We start from the raw sequence: 17,994 nt of genomic DNA, 5'->3' as shown, positions 1-17,994 counted from the left end.
CCCATTCTTAGTGTCAGTCAAGAGAATAAAGCTCTAGAGCTTTTGCTTAGGTTTGATGAGGTATTTAAAAATATTCCATTTTTATCTCATTGCAGTGCTTCTTTCACTTGGTAAATGCCAGGCATTTCTTCCGTTTTGGGGATCCTCCAGATTGATAGGTCCCAAACACTTGCTGTGGCTCTGACTTTCACTCAAGGTCTAGGGCCACTGGGTGGGCATGGGATTATGCCCATCATCCCACTGGGGAATCAGCCATTGACAAGCTATTAGGAAGTATCTCACTGCACACTAGATCATACAATATGCATGTAAGATGATCTTGCCCCAAACTCATGGCCTTACCTATGCCACTTCTCATTCTCTGACTCAGGATGGCATCACTTTTGCACTCATCCCCTAGTCTCTGTCAGCGTGAGTGATAGCAGAGGGGTCCAAAGAATACACCAGTAACCTTCTGCATTCCTGAGAAGTTGCCTTTATTCCCATGCTGATGTGCACAGTCATTCCTTTAGCAGGAAGTACCATGAAGGGTTAGGATGAGAAACTCTCTAACATCAGAGAACAACTAACTCCAGCTTCAAGACCACAACAGTTTTTCCCTTGCCTATCCCCTAGAGATGCATTCTTTATTGAAAGCACTAGACCAGAGTGGTTCTCCTGAGAGCCTCAATGGCCCTTCTGCACTCCTTTCTTGACCACTTCCCACCATCACCACTCTTAGGAACAGAGATGAAAAGGAACAGGAAAGCAATATTGGCTAATTCTTCTTTGAGGTCAGCTCATAGGAAAACATGCTGGATATGGTAGAAAATACGGAAAAAGAGTATTGTTGAGAGGATTTAAAGGTGGAGGTCTTTTCAGATTCTGTTTCAGATTGAGCAATCTCTAAGGAAGAAATTGTTGGTTTATTCACCTTTAGGGAAGGCAATGCAGTTTCAAGGGTAGCCTCTCTGGGAGCATCCCAGGTGGGTTCAAATGTTTTCTCGGTGGGTGATGGTTGTCTAACATCATCCTTGCTAGGCCTCAGTGGTTTGATGGTTTCCTTGACTTGCTCTGGTTCACTGGATTTCTTCTTGGGGACTACTAAAAAATGGCAAGAGCCTGGCTGTTTCTTTGTGCTCTTGGTTAAAGTTGGGTAGAAGGCTGATAGAGCCCAAGGATTTCCCAAAACTCGGAAGGAAGGCTTAATGGGTAAATTCGTGGAGTCCTGACTCCCATGTTCCCTCTGTTGTAGGCTTAAACTCCGAAGATCTGTGGGATAGAAACAACAAAAACAAAGATTCCTCAAATGTCACTTCTCCAATCTTTTCTGGTCATGTTGTGAAGTTTTATCATCTTTAAAATGTTAGCCCCTCATGTACCATCTCAGGTTCTTTCCCCCCTTAGTTTTCCCTTCCCCAAACTTTGTAAAGATTTTATTATGGCACTGGAGTTTAAGAGTCTATTGTAGGGGCGCCTGGGTGGCTCAGTCGGTTGAGCGTCCAACTTTGGCTCAGGTCATGATCTCGCAATGTGTGAGTTCAGGCCCCGCGTCGGGCTCTGTGCTGACAGCGCAGAGCCTGGAGCCTGCTTCAGATTCTGTGTCTCCCTCTCTCTCTGCCCCTTCTCTGTTCATGCTGTCTCTCTCTGTCTCAAAAATAAATAAAAACATTAAAAAAAAAGAGTCTATTGTATGAGATTTTAGGTCACCATGAAAGCTCTCAGAAGGTAGGAAGTCACATCTGCTTAAAGTTCATGCATTTCACAACCACTGCTTCCAAATCAATTTGAACAAACAAATGAATACATCCTCAATTAGGATGGGAGCTTTTTAAAGGCAGAGACTTCGTCTTGCTTGCCACTACATACACAGTACTCAGCAGCATCTGTCACACAAGTTCTGAAAAAATAATTTTAATCTGACAGAAAAATAAATGATGGAGACTACTAGTAATGGAGCTAGAAAACTGAATCTTACCAAAGACAAATTAACAACTGGATAATAATTAACCCAAGAAAACACCTTAAAATCATTTAAGATTTTACAATACGGTGAGGAACTGTGGGGCCAAAATCTAGAAGATAATGAGAATCCAAAGAAGTCAGTCCAGATCTCAGTTGTTTTTGTCCTGAGTGTAATGTCAATCGTGAAACCACCGCACACATGAGCTTCATTTTCTGTCAGCTTTACAGGAGGAAGGGGATTCTAATTGCACTTTAATTAAATTTGTAGGTCAATTCCATGACAAGTAGTATCTGTGATATTAGGTTTTCTAATTCATAAATGTGGCATGTTGATCCATTTGTGTCTTCTCTCAGTAAACTTCTGTAGCTTTCGGTGACCAACCATATCTTCTCTGTGACAGCTTGCAATGTTTTCCTTAAATTTATTCCTATTTTGGTTTTTTGGTGTTGTAATTGATGCTATTTAAATTTTTAAGTTTCTAATTATTTATTGCTAATATATAGACATACAGTTGATTTTTCTGTATATTGACCTTGTATCCTGAGACACTGTTTAACTCACTCATTCCAGTAGGTTTGTTTGTTGATTTCTTAGATTTTTTGTTTAATTTTAATTCCAGTATAGTTAACATACAGTGTTATGTATAATATAGTGATTCAACAATTCCATATATTACTCAATGCTCATCAAGATAAATATACTCTTAATCTCCTTTACCTATTTCACCCATCCTCCCACCCGCCTCCCCTCTGATAACCATCTGATTGTTTCCTATAGTTAGGTGTCTGTTTTTTATTTGTCTCTTTTTCCCCCCTTTGTTCATTTTGTTTCTTCAATTCCACACGAGTGAAACCATATGATATTTGTCTTTCTCTGACTTACTTAACTTAGCACTATACTCTCTAGATCCATCTGTGTTGTTACAAATGGCAAGATTTAATCTTTATGGATGAATAATAGACTAGTGTGTGTGTGTGTGTGTGTGTGTGTGTGTGTGTGTGTGTGTGTATCACATCCTTATCCGTTTATCTATTGATGGACACCTGTGTTGCTTCCATAATTTGACTGTTGTAAATAATGCTGTGATAAACATAGGGGTGAATGTATCCCTTCAAATTAGTGTTTTTGTATTTTTTGGGTAAATACCCAGTATGTCAATTACTGGATCATAGGGTAGTTCTATTTTTACTTTTTTGAGGAACCTCCACTCTGTCTTCCACAGTGGCTATACCAGTTTGCATTCTCACCAACAGTGCATGAGGGTTCCTCTTTCTCCACATCTTTGCCAACACTTGCTGTTTCTTGTGTTTCGATTTTAGCCATTCTGACAGGTGTGAGGTGATATCTCATTGTCGTTTTGATTTGCATGTCCCTGATGATAAGTGATGTTGAGCATCTTTTCATGTATCTGTTTGCCATCTAGATGTCTTCTCTGGAGAAATGTTTGTTCATGTCTTCTTCCAATTTAAAAATTGGATTATTTATTTTTGGGCGTTGAGTTGTATAAATTCTTTATATGCTTTGGATACTAACCCTCAACCCAATATGTCATTTGCAATTATCTTCTCCCATTCAGTAGGTTATCCTTTGGTTTTGTTAGTTGTTTCCTTGGAAGTACAGAAGCTTTTTATTTTTCCTTTTGTTTCCCTTGCTTCAGGGGACATACCTAGAAAGATGTTGCTATGACCAATGTCAGAGAAATTACTGCCTGTTTTCTCTTCTAGGATTTTTATAGTTTCAGGTCTCACATTTAGATCCTGAATCCATTTTGAGTTCATTTTTGTGTATGGTGTAAGAAAGTGGCCCAGTTTTATTCTTTTGCATGTTCCTATCCTGTTTTCCCAGCACCATTTGTTGAAGAGACTATCTTTTTCTCATTGCATATCCTTTCCTCTTTTATCAAAGATTAATTGACCATACAGTTGTGGTTTTATTTCTGGATTTTCTCTTCTGTTATGTTGATCTATGTGCCTTTTTTTTTTTTTTTTTGTGCCAGCACCATACTGTTTTGATTACTACAGCTTTGAAATGTAACTTGAAGTCCAGAATTATGATGCCTACAGCTTTGCTTTTCAAGATTGCTTTGGCCAATTCCAGTGTTTTGTGGTTGCATACAAATTCTAGAATCACTTATTATAGTTCTGTGAAAAATGCTGTCAGTATTTTGATAAGTATTGTATTAAATGTATAGATCGCTTTGGGTAGTATACCCATTTTAACAATATTTGTTCTTGCAATTCATGAGCATGAAATGTCTTACCATTACTTTGTGTCACCTTCAATTTCTTTCATCAGTGTTACAGTCTTCAGAACACAGGTCTTTCACCTCTTTGGTTAGGCTTATTCCTAGGTATCTTATTATTTTTGGTGCAGTTATAAATGGGATTGTTTTCCTAATTTCTCTTCTTGCTGCTTCATTAGTGTGTAGAATGCAACAATGATTTTGTACCATGTGACTTTACTGAATTAGTTTATCAGTTCTAACAGTTTTTTGGTGGAGTTCTTTGGGTTTTCTCTATATAGTATCATGTCATCTGAAAATAGTGAAAGTTTTACTTCTTCCTTACTGATTTGGATGCCTTTTCTTTCTTTTTGCAGTCTTATTGCTATGGCTAGGACTTCCAGTACAATGTTGAATAAAAGTGGTGACAGTAGGGGCGCCTGGGTGGCGCAGTCGGTTAAGCGGCCGACTTCAGCCAGGTCACAATCTCACGGTCCGTGAGTTTGAGCCCCGCGTCAGGCTCTGGGCTGATGGCTCAGAGCCTGGAGCCTGTTTCCGATTCTGTGTCTCCCTCTCTCTCTCTGCCCTCCCCCCGTTCATGCTCTCTCTCTGTCCCCCCCCAAAAAAATAAATAAACGTTGAAAAAAAAATTAAAAAAAAAAGTGGTGACAGTAGACATGCTTGTCTTGTTCTTGACCTAAGGGGGAAAGCTCTCAGTTTTTCTCCATTAAGGATGATATTAGTTGTGGGTTTTCCACAAAACCTGTGGCCTTTATTATGTTGAGGTATGTTCCCTCTAAAACTACTTTGTTGAGAGTTTTTACATGAATGGCTATTGTACTTTGTCACGTGCTTTTTCTGCATCTATTGAAAGGATCAGATGGTTGTTATCCTTTTATTGATGTGATGTATCACACTGATTGACTTGTGAATATTGAACCACGCTTTCAACTCAGAAATAAATCCCACTTGATTGTGGTGAATAATTTTTAAAAATATATTGTTGGATTCAGTTTGCTAGTACTTTGTTGAGGCTTTTACATCTATGTTCATCAGGGATATTGGCCTGTAGTTTTCTTTTTTAGTTTTTTCTCTTTTTTTAGGTGTGTGTGTGTGTGCGTGTGTGCACATGCGTGTATGTGTGTGTGTCTTTATTTGGTTTTGGTATCAGGGTAATGCTGGACTCATAGAAAGAATTAGGAAGTTTTCCTTTCTCTTATGTTTTCTGGAATAGCCTGAGAAGATTAGGTATTAAGTCTTCTTTAAATGTTTGGTAGAATTCACCTGTGTAGCTGTCTGGTCCTGGATTTTTTTGTTTGTTGGGAGTTTTTTAAGTTACTGATTCAATTTCATTGCTGGCAATTGGTCTGTTCAAATTTTCCATTTCTTCCTGCTTTGGTTGTGGTGGGTTATCTGTTTCTAGGAATTTATCCATTTCTTCTAGGTTGTCCAGGTTTTTTTGAAATGTACTTTTTTTATAATATTCTCTTACAGTCCTTTATATTTCCATGGTGTTGGTTATTTCTCTTTCATTTCTGATTTTGAGTCCTCTTTTTTTTCTTTCTTTTTAAAATATGTCTGGCTAGAGGTTTATCAATTTTGTTGATCTTTTCGAAGAAACAGCTGGCTTCATTGATCTGTTCCATTGTTTTTTCAGTTTCTATATTATTAATTTCTGCTGTAATCTTCATTATTTCCTTCCTTCTGCTGGTTTTGGGTTTTGTTTGTTGTTTGTTTATTGTTTGTTTGTTGTTCTTCTAGCTCCTTTAAGTGTAAGGTTAGGTTGTTTGTTGGATATTTTTCTTGCTTCTTAAGGTAGTAGGCTTGTATTGCTATAAACTTCTTAGAACCACTTTTGCTGCATCCCAAAGATTTTGGATTGTTGTGTTTCCATTTTCATTTGTCTCCATGTATTTTTTTTATTTCCTCTTTGATTTCTTGCTTGACCCATTCATTGTTTACTAGCATGTTATTTAACCTCCACCTATTTGTGTTCTTTCCAGATTTTTTTTTCTTGTGGTTGCTTTCTAGTTTCATCACGTTGTGGTCAGAAAAGATGTGTGGTATAACTTCTTTTTGAAATCGCTGAGAATTGTTTTATGACTTAATATGTGATCTATTCTGGATAATGTTCCATGTGCACTTGAAATGAATGTGTGTTCTGTTTTAGGATGAATGTTCTGAATATATCTATTAAATCATCTGGTCCAGTGTGTCATTCAAAACCACTGTTCCTTATTCATTTTCCGTTTAGAGGACTTGTCCATTGTTGTAAGTCGGGTGTTAATGTTCCCTATTATTGTATTACTATAGACTAGTTCCTTTATATTTGTTATTAACTGGTTTATATATTTGGATGCTTCCATGTTGGATGCATAAATATTTGCAATTATTATGTTTTCTTGTTGTATTATCCCCTTAATGTTCATATAGTGTCCTTCTTTGTCTCTTGTTACAGTCCTTGTTTTAAAGTTTTGATTGATATAAATATTGCTACCTCGGCTTTCTTTTCATATCCATTTGCATGATAAATATTCTTCCATTTCCTCACCTTTTTTAAATTTTCAAGTTAGTTAACATACAATGTAGCCTTGGCTTCAGGAGTAGGACCCAGTGCTTCATCTCTTACATATGATATCCAAAGCTCATCCTGAAAGTGCCCTCCTTAATGCCATCACCCATTTAACCCGCTCCCCACCCACCCACCCACCAACCTCCTCTAACAACCCTCAGTTTGTTCTCCATTTTTAAGAATCTCTTATGGTTTGCCTTCCTCTCTGGTTTTTTAAATCTTATTTTTCCTTCCTTTCCCTTATGTTCATCTGTTGAGTTTCTCAAATTCCACATATGTCCATCTCCTAACTTTCAATCTGCATGTGTCTTTAGGTCTGAAGTGAGTCTCTTGTAGTCAGCATATAGATGGGTCTTTTTCTTATTCTATCTATTCCAACAAACTATGTCTTTTGATTGGAGCAATTAGTCCATTTACAGACTACATAATTATTGACAGGAATGTATTTATTGCCATTTTGTTATTTGTTATATGTTTTTGTGGATCTTCTCTGTTTGTTTCTTCACTTGCCCTCTTCTCTCACCATAAGTTGGCTTTCTTTAGAGATATACCTAGATTTATTTCTTTTTTATTTTTTGCCTATTACTTGTTTTTCATTTGTTGTTCCCATTAGGTTTGTATATAATATCTTCTGCTTAAGTTGATGGTCACTTAAGTTTGACCCATTCTTTACTCCTCTCCTCCCCATGTTTTAGGTATATGGTATAATACTTCACATCCTTTCATTTTGTGAGCCTCTTGACTGATTTTTACATACATACTTATTTTTACTGCTTTTGTGCTTCCTATTAACTCTTACTAATGGTCATTTCCTTTCCACTCAAAGAGTCCCCTTTAACATTTCTTGTAGGGCTGGCTTAGTGGTCATGAACTTCTTTAACTTTTGTCTGTCTGGGAAACTCATTATCTCTCTTTCTATTCTGAATGATAGCCTTCCTGGATACAGTATCCTTGGCTGCAGATTTTTCCATTTCAGCACTTTGAATGTATTATACAATTCTTTATCACTGCTTTTAAAATTCTTTACCACTGTCTTTTGCCATTTTAATTACTATGTGTCTTATGGACCTCCTTGGGTTGATTTTTGCTGCAGGATCTCTGTGCCTCCTGGATCTGAATTTGTTCTCTTTCCCAAATTCACAAAGTTTTCAGCTATTGTTTCTCCAAATAAATTTTCTGCCCCCTTTTCTCTTCTTCTTTTGAGATCCCTACATTGCAAATGTTATTGCACTTGATGGAGTCACTGAGTTCCCTAAGTCTATTCTCATTTTGCACAATATTTTTCTCTTACCTGTTCAGCTTGATTACTTTCCATAACACTATCTTCTAGGTCACTGATCCATTCTTCTGCTGCTTCTAGCCTACTATCTATTTCATCTAGTTTACTTTTTTTTTTAATGTTAATTTATTTTTGAGAGACAGACAGAGCATGAGCGGGGAGGGGGCACAGAGAGGGAGACACAGAATCTGAAGCAGGCTCCAGGTTCCAAGCTGTCAGCACAGAGCCTGACATGGGCCTCAAACCCATGAACTGCAAGATAATGACCTGAGCCAAAGTCAGACACTTAACTGACCGAGCCAACCAGGTGCCCCATAGTTTATTTTAAATTTCAATTATTGTGTTATTTCTGATTGTTTCTTTTTTTTCATCTCTTTAAGGGTCTCACTGATGTCCTCTACTCTTTTCTCAAGTCCATTGAATATCTTTATGATCATTACTTTAAGTTCTCTATCAGGCATATTACTTATCTCCATTTCCCTTAAGTTTCTTGCTGTGATTTTGTCCCACTCTTTTATTTGGGACATATTCCTTAGTCTCATTTTTGTCTAACTTTCTGTGTCTGTTTTTCTTTTTGTCATATATATATATATATATATATATATATATATATATATATATATAACTTGACTATATATATATATATATATCACTGTATATATATATTACTATATCTATCTCTCTATATATATATCACTATATATATCACTATATATATATCACTATATATATATGTGTGTGTGTGTGTGTGTGTATATATATATATATATATATATATATATATATATATATATATATATAGTGATATATATATAGTCAAGTTTTGTCTGTTTTTCTGTGTTAGGTAAGTCAGCTATGTCTCTTGCTCTTGAAAGTAGTGGGTAGGGTACACAATTTAACAAGGTGGTGCTAGTCCTCTTCCACAGGGTAAGCATAGCCATCACAGAAACAGAACCCAGTCAGCTTCACAAAGCACATGTGGGCTGGGGGCACAGTTTTAATAAGGTGTGACAATCACCCATGGGAGAGCACCAGCCTCCACTGGATGTAGGCCCTACAAAGTGTATAGTTGGAAAATGTGTTGGCAAGATTTGTGCTGGTCTTCTGGGGGAGGGGAACAGCAACACCAGGACTGAGGCAAGCCTGGCTTGAGGGGATGGGGTGTAGTATAAGCAAATTAGCTAGTGAATGCTGGTGCCACATTGGTTCGCATAGGTGGCTATGTGTTTATGCTAAGTGGGGCAAGGGAGGGAGATAATGCCTGTCAGCTCCTTTGTTGCTGGAGAAGTCCCTCAGTGAACTCTGAGATTAGTAAATAACACTCCCTCTATGCCCCCAGTGTTTTTCAAACTGCTGCTTCTATGCTGTATCCCTGTGGGCTATGTGTTGTCCTGTCTCTTTAAGGGTGGGGACTCAGTTTCCTATTGCCCTCTTGGCTCTCCTAGAGCCAAGCCTGCTGATTTTTAAAGTTCCAGGCTTTAAGTCTCACTGATTAGAAGAACTCATGAAATCCAGCCCCTCTGGTTTTCAACACCAAATGTTATGGGATTCATCTTCCCTGTCCAGACTTCTGGGTGTGATAGTCTGTTTTTTCTCCCCTCTCCACACCCATAGCTCCCTCTTTCTGGTGGTTAAACCCATCTAAATCACACTATATCTTTGCCCTTCCTACCCTCTTCTCTATATTTAGTTGTGAAGTTTGTTCTGGCAGTCTTTGAGACATTTTCTGGATTATTTACACTGGCATGAGTGTTAACCGGTTGTGTCCATAGGACAAGGTGACTGTAGGGTTCTCCTACTCCACTGTCCTGGGAAGTCTAGAATTTTTATGTAATTAATCTGCAAATGAGGAGTTTTTTTTATTTCTTCCTTTATGCCTGCTATTTATCTTACCAAACTAGTTAGGATTTCCACAATGCTGAGCAGAAGTGGTGAGAGCAGATACCCTTGCCTTATTTCTGATCTTAGGGGAAAAACATTCATCGTTTCACCATTAAAAATGATATTGACTGTAGGTTTCCTGTAAATGTTTTCCATCAGATTGAGGAAGTTTAATTCTACTAGTTTTCCCAGAGCTTTTTTTTTTTTATCATAAATGGGTGCTTACTTCTGTCAAATATACTATTTCTACTTTATTAATTCAGTCGATTATATTAATTTTCAAATGATATATTCATCTTGTACTACTGGGATAAACCCTACTTACTTATGACATATTATCCTTTTTATATACTGATGTATTCAATTTGCTAACATTTTGCTAAGAATTTTTAGGTCTAAGTTCATAATGATATTGGTGTATAAATTTAGTTAGTGTAATATCTTTGTCAGTTTTTATAGGAGGGTATTGCTGGCCTCAAAAATCTGCTAGGTAGTGTTCCTCTTCCTTTTTTTCTGAGTTGGTATAAAATTAGCATTATTTAATATTTGATTAACCAGTGAAAATTCTCTGGGCCTAGACGTTTCCTTTTGGTGAGGTTTTTGGGATATGCAGTTGATTCTGAAGGTGAGTTATTAAAAATTGCTATTTCTTCTTCTTTTAGTTCTGGTAAGCTGTTTATTTCAAGGGATTTCTCTAGTTTACTTAAGTTGTAAATTTTAGTGGCATAAAAATGTTCCTAATTTTCCTTTTTATGTCTAGGATACGGACAGATAATCCATTTTTCATTCATCGTATCAGCAATCAATCTCTCTCTCTTCCTTTCCCTCCCTTTCTCATCTTGCTCAGAGTTTATCAATTTTGTTAATCTTTTCAAAAAATTAACTTTTACTCAGAACGAATTCTCCAGAGCCAAGTGCAGACGAGAGGCCCACGGAAGAGGGAAGGAAAGGTGGAGAGGCTGTGCGTGCTACACGGACTGGCGGGAGGGAGCCGGGGTGGAGGGGCAGCCCGCCGCCAAGCAGAGGCCCCGAGCCTGGCTTGCAAAAGCGGAGGGGCCGACGGAGTGTGTTCGGACAGCAAGCGGGACTTAACATCTGGAAGGTTATAAGCTAACAGCTCTGCTCAGAGAGCGGAGGGCTGGAGGACAATGGGAGGGAGAGTTGTTGGGCCCTGGATGACAGAGTGAAGCTTGGCAGGGAACAAAGGCACTTGAGAGCGCCAACTCCCTCGCCCATCCCCCAGCCAAAATCCCAAAGGGAACCAGTTCCTGCCAGGGAACTTGCTTGCACCATGCAAACACCCAACGCTGTGCTTCTGCAGATCCATCCCTCCGGTGGCAGGTCTGACTCCCTCCCGCTGCCACAGGGACCCTCCCAAAGTGGATCACCGAAGGAAAAGCGAGCTGAGTCTACCCCTCTCGCCCCTGTGCACCTTACCGATCCACCCCAGCTAATATGCCAGATCCCCAGCACCACAAGCCTGGCAGTGTGCAAGCAGCCCAGTCGGGCCATGCCACCCCAGTGAATCCCGCTCTTAGGAGAGGGGAAGAGAAGATACACACCAGTCTGACCGTGGCCCCAGAGGCGGGCTGGGGGCAGGCATCAGGTCTGACTGCGGCCCTGCCCACCAACGCAAGTTATTCCAGACAGCAGAGGGGAAGTGTCCTGCAGTTCCGAACCACTCCAGGGATTATCCAAAATGATGAAACGGAAGAATTCCCCTCAAAAGAATCTCCAGGAAATAACAACAGCTAACAAACTGATCAAAAAGGATTTAAACAATATAACAGAAAGTGAATTTAGAATAGTCATAAAATTAATCGCTGGGCTTGAAAAGAGTACAGAGGACAGGAGAGAATCTATTGCTACAGAGATCAAGGGACTAAGGAACAGCCAGGAGGAGCTAAAAAAGGCTATAAATGAGCTGCAAAATAAAATGGAGACGACCAGCTCCAAAATAAAATGGAGACAGCTCGGATTGAAGAGGCAGAAGAGAATAGGTAAACTAGAAGATAAAATTATGGAAAAAGAGGAAGCTGAGAAAAAGAGAGATAAAAAAATCCAGGAGTATGAGGGGAAAATTAGAGAACTAAGTGATGCACTAAAGAGAAATAATCTATGCATAATTGGTATTCCAGAGGAGGAAGAGAGAGGGAAAGGTGCTGAAGGTGTACTTGAAGAAATAATAGCTGAGAATTTCCCTGATCTGGGGAAGGGAAAAGGCACTGAAATCCAAGAGGCACAGAGAACTCCCTTCAGACGTAACTTGAATCGATCTTCTGCACGACATAGCATAGTGAAACTGGCAAAATATAAGGATAAAGAGAAAATTCTGAAAGCAGCTAGGGATAAATGTGCTCTAACATATAAAGGGAGACCAATAAGACTCGTGATGGACCTCTCTACTGAAACTTGGCAGGCCAGAAAGGAATGGCAGGAAATCTTCAATGTGATGAACAGAAAAATTATGCAGCCGAGAATCCTTTATCCAGCAAGTCTGTCATTTAGAATAGAGGGAGAGATAAAGGTCTTCCCAAACAAACAAAAACTGAAGGAATTCATCACCACTAAGACCAGCCCTACAAGAGATCCTAAGGGGGATCCTGTGAGACAAAGTACCAGAGACATCGCTACAAGCATGAAACCTACAGACATCACAATGACTCTAAACTCATATCTTTCTATAATAACACTGAATGTAAATGGACTAAATGTGCCAACCAAAAGACATAGGGTATCGGAATGGATAAAAAAACAAGACCCATCTATTTGCTGTCTACAAGAGACTCATTTTAGACCTGAGGACACCTTCAGATTGAGAGTGAGGGGATGTAGAACTATTTATCATGCTACTGGAAGTGAAAAGAGAGCTGGAGTAGCCATACTTATATAAGACAAACTAGACTTTAAATTAAAGGCTGTAACAAGAGATGAAGAAGGACATTATATAATAGTTACAGGGTCTATCCATCAGGAAGAGCTAACAATTATAAATGTCTATGCGCCGAATACGGGAACCCCCCAATATATAAAACAAGTAATCACAAACATAAGCAACCTTATTGATAAGAATATGGTAATTGCAGGGGACTTTAACACCCCACTCACAGCAATGGATAGATCATCTAGACACAAGGTCAATAAAGAAACAAGGGCCCTGAATGATACATTGGATCAGATGGATTTGACAGATATATTTAGAACTCTGCATCCCAAAGCAACAGAATATACTTTCTTCTCGAGTGCACATGTAACATTCTCCAAGATAGATCACATACTGGGTCACAAAACAGCCCTTTATAAGTATACAAGAATTGAGATCATACCATGCATACTTTCAGACCACAATGCTATGAAGCTTGAAATCAACCACAGAAAAAAGTCTGGAAAACCTCTAAAAGCATGGAGGTTAAAGAACACCCTACTAAAGAATGAATGGAGGGGTGCCTGGGTGGCTCAGTCGGTTAAGCGTCCGACTTCAGCCCGGGTCACGATCTCACAGTCCGTGAGTTCAAGCCCCGCGTCAGGCTCTGGGCTGATGGCTCAGAGCCTGGAGCCTGCTTCCGATTCTGTGTCTCCCTCTCTCTATGCCCCTCCCCCATTCATGCTCTGTCTCTCTCTGTCTCAAAAATAAATAAACATTAAAAAAATTAAAAAAAAATAAAATCTTAAAAAAAAAAGAATGAATGGATCAACCGACAATTAGAGAAGAAATTAAAAAATACATGGAAACAAACAAAAATGAAAATACAACAATTCAAACGCTTTGGGATGCAGCGAAGGCAGTCCTGAGAGGAAAATACATTGCAATCCAGGCCTATCTCAAAGCAAGAAAAATCCCAAATACAAAATCTAACAGAACACCTAAAGGAAATAGAAGCAGAACGGAAAAGACACCCTAAACCCAGAAGAAGAAGAGAAATAATAAAGATCAGAGCAGAAATAAACAATATAGAATCTAAAAAAACTGCAGAGCAGATCAATGAAACAAAGAGTTGGTTTTTTGAAAAGATAAACAAAATTGATAAACCTCTAGCCATGCTTCTCAAAAATAAAAGGGAGATGACCCAAATAGATAAAATCATGAATGAAAATGGAATTATTACAACCAATCCCTCAGAAATACAAGCAATTATCAGGGAATACTATGAAAAACTATATGCCAACAAACTGGACAACCTGAAAGAAATGGACAAATTTCTAAACACCCACACACTTCCAAAACTCAATCAGGAGGAAAGAGAAAGCTTGAACAGACCCATAACCAGCAAAGAAATTGAATCAGTTATCAAAAATCTCCCAACAAATAAGAGTCCAGGACCAGATGACTTCCCAGGGGAGTTCTGCCAGACGTTTAACGCAGAGATAATACCTATCCTTCTCAAGCTATTCCAAGAAATAGAAAGGGAAGGAAAACTTCCAGACTCATTCTATGAAGCCAGTATTTCTTTGATTCCTAAACCAGAGACCCAGTAAAAAAAGAGAACTATCGGCCAATATCCCTGATGAATATGGATGCCAAAATTCTCAATAAGATACTAGCAAATCGAATTCAACAGCATATAAAAATTATTCACCATGATCAAGTGGGATTCATTCCTAGGATACAGGGCTGGTCCAACATTAGCAAATCAATCAACGTGATACATCACATTAATAAAAGAAGAGATAAGAACTATACGATTCTGTCAATCGATGCAGAAAAAGCATTTGACAAAATTCAGCATCCTTTCTTAATAAAAACCCTCGAGAAAGTCGGGATAGAAGAACATAGTTAAACATCATAAAAGCCATTTATGAAAAGCCCACAGGTAACATCATCCTCAATGGGGAAAAACTGAGAGCTTTTCCCCTGAGATCAAGAACACGACAGGGATGTCCACTCTCACTGCTTTTAACATAGTGTTGGAAGTTCCAGCATCAGCAGACAACAAAAGGAAATCAAAGGCACCAAAATTGGCAAAGATGAAGTTAAGCTTTCACTTTTTGCAGATGACATATTATACATGGAAAATCCGATAGACTCCACCAAAAGTCTGCTAGAATTGATACATGAATTCAGCAAAGTTGCAGGATACAAAATCAATGTACAGAAATCATTTGCATTCTTATACACTAATAATGAAGCAACAGAAAGACAAATAAAGAAACTGATCCCATTCACAATTGCACCAAGAAGCATAAAATACCTAGGAATAAATCTAACCAAAGATGTAAAGGATCTGTATGCTGAAAACTATAGAAAGCTTATGAAGGAAATTGAAGAAGATACAAAGAAATGGAAAAACATTCCACGCTCATGGGTTGGAAGAATAAATATTGTCAAAATGTCAATACCACCCAAAGCTATCTACACATTCAATGCAATCCCAATCAAAATTGCACCAGCATTCTTCTCAAAGCTAGAACAAGGACTCTTAAAATTCATATGGAACCACAAAAGGCCCCGAATAGCCAAAGTAATTTTGAAGAAGACCAAAGCAGGAGGCATCACAATCCCAGACTTTAGCCTCTACTACAAAGCTGTCATCATTAAGACAGCATGGTATTGGCACAAAAACAGACACATAGACCAATGGAATAGAATAGAAACCCCAGAACTAGACCCACAAATGTATGGCCAACGAGTCTTTGACAAAGCAGGAAAGAATATCCAATGGAAAAAAGACAGTCTCTTTAACAAATGGTGCTGGGAGAACTGGACAGCAACATGCAGAACGTTGAAACTAGACCACTTTCTCACACCATTCACAAAAATAAACTCAAAATGGATAAAGGACCTAAATGTGAGACAGGAAACCATCAAAGCCCTAGAGGATAAAGCAGGAAAAAACCTCTCTGACCTCAGCCACAGCAATTTCTTACTTGACACCTCCCCAAAGGCAAGGGAATTAAAAGCAAAAATGAACTATTGGGACCTCATGAAGAAAAAAAGCTTCTGCACAGCAAAGGAAACAATCAACAAAACTAAAAGGCAACCAACGGAATGGGAAAAGATATTTGCAAATGACATATCGGACAAAGGGCTAGTATCCAAAATCTATAAAGAGCTCACCAAACTCCACACCTGAAAAACAAATAACCCAGTGAAGAAATGGGCAGAAAACATGAATAGACCCTTCTGTAAAGAAGACATCTGGATGGCCAACAGGCACATGAAAAGATGTTCAGCGTCGCTCCTCATCAGGGAAATACAAATCAAAACCACACTCAGATATCATCTCAGGCCAGTCAGAGTGGCCAAAATGAACAAATCAGGAGACTATAGATGCTGGAGAGGATGTGGAGAAACGGGAACCCTCTTGCACTGTTGGTGGGAATGCAAACTGGTGCAGCCGCTCTGGAAAACAGTGTGGAGGTTCCTCAAAAACTTAAAAATAGACCTACCCTATGACCCAGCAGTAGCACTGCTAGGAATTTACCCAAGGGATTCAGGAGTGCTGATGCATAGGGGCACTTGTACCCCAATGTTTATAGCAGCACTCTCAACAATAGCCAAATTATGGAAAGAGCCTAAATGTCCATCAACTGATGAATGGATAAAGAAATTGTTGTTTATATACATAATGGAGTACTACAGGGCAATGAGAAAGAACGAAATATGGCCCTTTGTAGCAACGTGGACGGAACTGGAGAGTGTTATGCTAAGTGAAATAAGCCATACAGAGAAAGACAGATACCATATGTTTTCACTCTTATGTGGATCCTGAGAAACTTAACAGGAAACCATGGGGGAGGGGAAGGAAAAAAAAAGGTTAGAGTGGGAGAGAGCCAAAGCATAAGAGACTCTTAAAAACTGAGAACAAACTGGTGGGAGGGAGGGGAGGGTGGGTGATGGGTATTAAGGAGGGCACCTTTTGGGATGAGCACTGGGTGTTGTATGGAAACCAACTTGACAATAAATTTCATATATTTAATAAAAAATAAAAAAATAACTTTTACTTTCTTTCATTTTCTCTATTTTTGGGGTACCTTATATTTCATTGATTCCTGCTATCTTTATTCTTTCCTTCCTTTTACTTGGGGAAAAATTTATTCTTCTTTTTCTAGATTCTTGAGGTAAAACCTTATCAATATTAAGCTTTCTTCATTCTAAAATATAAAGTTACAAATTTCCAAGTCCTGCTTTAGTTTTACCCCACAAATTTCACTATTGTATATGCATTACCTTTTAAAATATTTTCTAATTTCTCTTGTGATTTATCCCTTGATAAATCAACTTGATGTTTAGAAATACATTAATTTCCAACATTTAGAGACTTACCTAGTATTTTATTAAAGCTCATTTCTTTTTTTAATTTATTTTTTTAAAATTTACATCCAAATTAGTTAGCATATAGTGCAACAATGATTTCAGGAGTAGATTCCTTAGTGCCTCTTACCCATTTAGCCAATCCCTCCTCCCACAACCCCTCCCGTAACCCTCAGTTTGTTCTCCATATTTATGAGTCTCTTCTGTTTTGTCCCTCTCCCTGTTTTTATATTATTTTTATTTCCCCTCCCTTATGTTCATCTGTGTTGTCTCTTAAAGTCCTCATAGGAGTGAAGTCATATGATTTTTTCTTACTCTGACTAATTTCACTTAGCACAATACCCTCCGGTTCCATCCACGTAGCTGCAAATGGCAAGATTTCATTCTTTTTGATTGCTGAGTAATACTCCATTGTATAGATATACCATTTCTTCTTTAGCCATTCATCCATCGATGGACATTTGGGCTCTTTCCATACTTTGGCTATTGTTGATAGTGCTGCTATAAACATGAGGGTGCATGTGTCCCTTCGAAACAGCACACCTGTATCCTGTGGATAGATGCCTAGTAGTGCAATTGCTGGGTCGTAGGGTAGTCTATTTTTAGTTTTTTGAGGAACCTCCATACTGCTTTCCAGAGTGGCTACACCAGCTTGCATTCCCATATTAAAGCTCATTTCTAATTTAATTTTGTTATGGTCACAGAGCATACTTAAAGATTTCAGTCTTCTTAAATTTATGTATTGAGACTTGTTTTATGGCCTGTCATGTGGTCTATTTTGGCAATATGCCATGTACATTTGAAAATATTATATAGTCTGCAGTTGTTGTGTATAATGTTTTAT

General features: G+C 38.4%; 1 protein-coding gene across 10 annotated transcripts in view; it reads right to left on the bottom strand.

Moving 5' to 3' along the window:
• GDPD4 (glycerophosphodiester phosphodiesterase domain containing 4) overlaps window positions 1-17,994 on the bottom strand; it is a 174,677-nt gene that overhangs the window by 27,656 nt on the left and 129,027 nt on the right. For 8 of the 10 annotated variants that reach the window (XM_045038692.1, XM_045038693.1, XM_019811760.2 and 5 more), the window contains one exon: window positions 456-1,251. The exons of 1 other annotated variant lie outside the window; for it this stretch is intronic. In XM_045038692.1, coding sequence (XP_044894627.1) covers window positions 758-1,251 — 494 coding nt within the window. In that variant the 3' untranslated portion in view covers window positions 456-757. Of the gene's footprint in view, window positions 1-455; window positions 1,252-17,994 lie in introns of those variants that run through there. One more of the 10 variants, XM_019811762.3, reaches the window with a different exon arrangement.

The sequence above is a fragment of the Felis catus genome, chromosome D1 (assembly GCF_018350175.1).
Source record: "Felis catus isolate Fca126 chromosome D1, F.catus_Fca126_mat1.0, whole genome shotgun sequence".
NCBI lineage: Eukaryota > Metazoa > Chordata > Mammalia > Carnivora > Felidae > Felis > Felis catus.
Note: the sequence above shows the minus strand (reverse complement) of the source record. Positions and strands in the feature narration are given on the sequence as shown.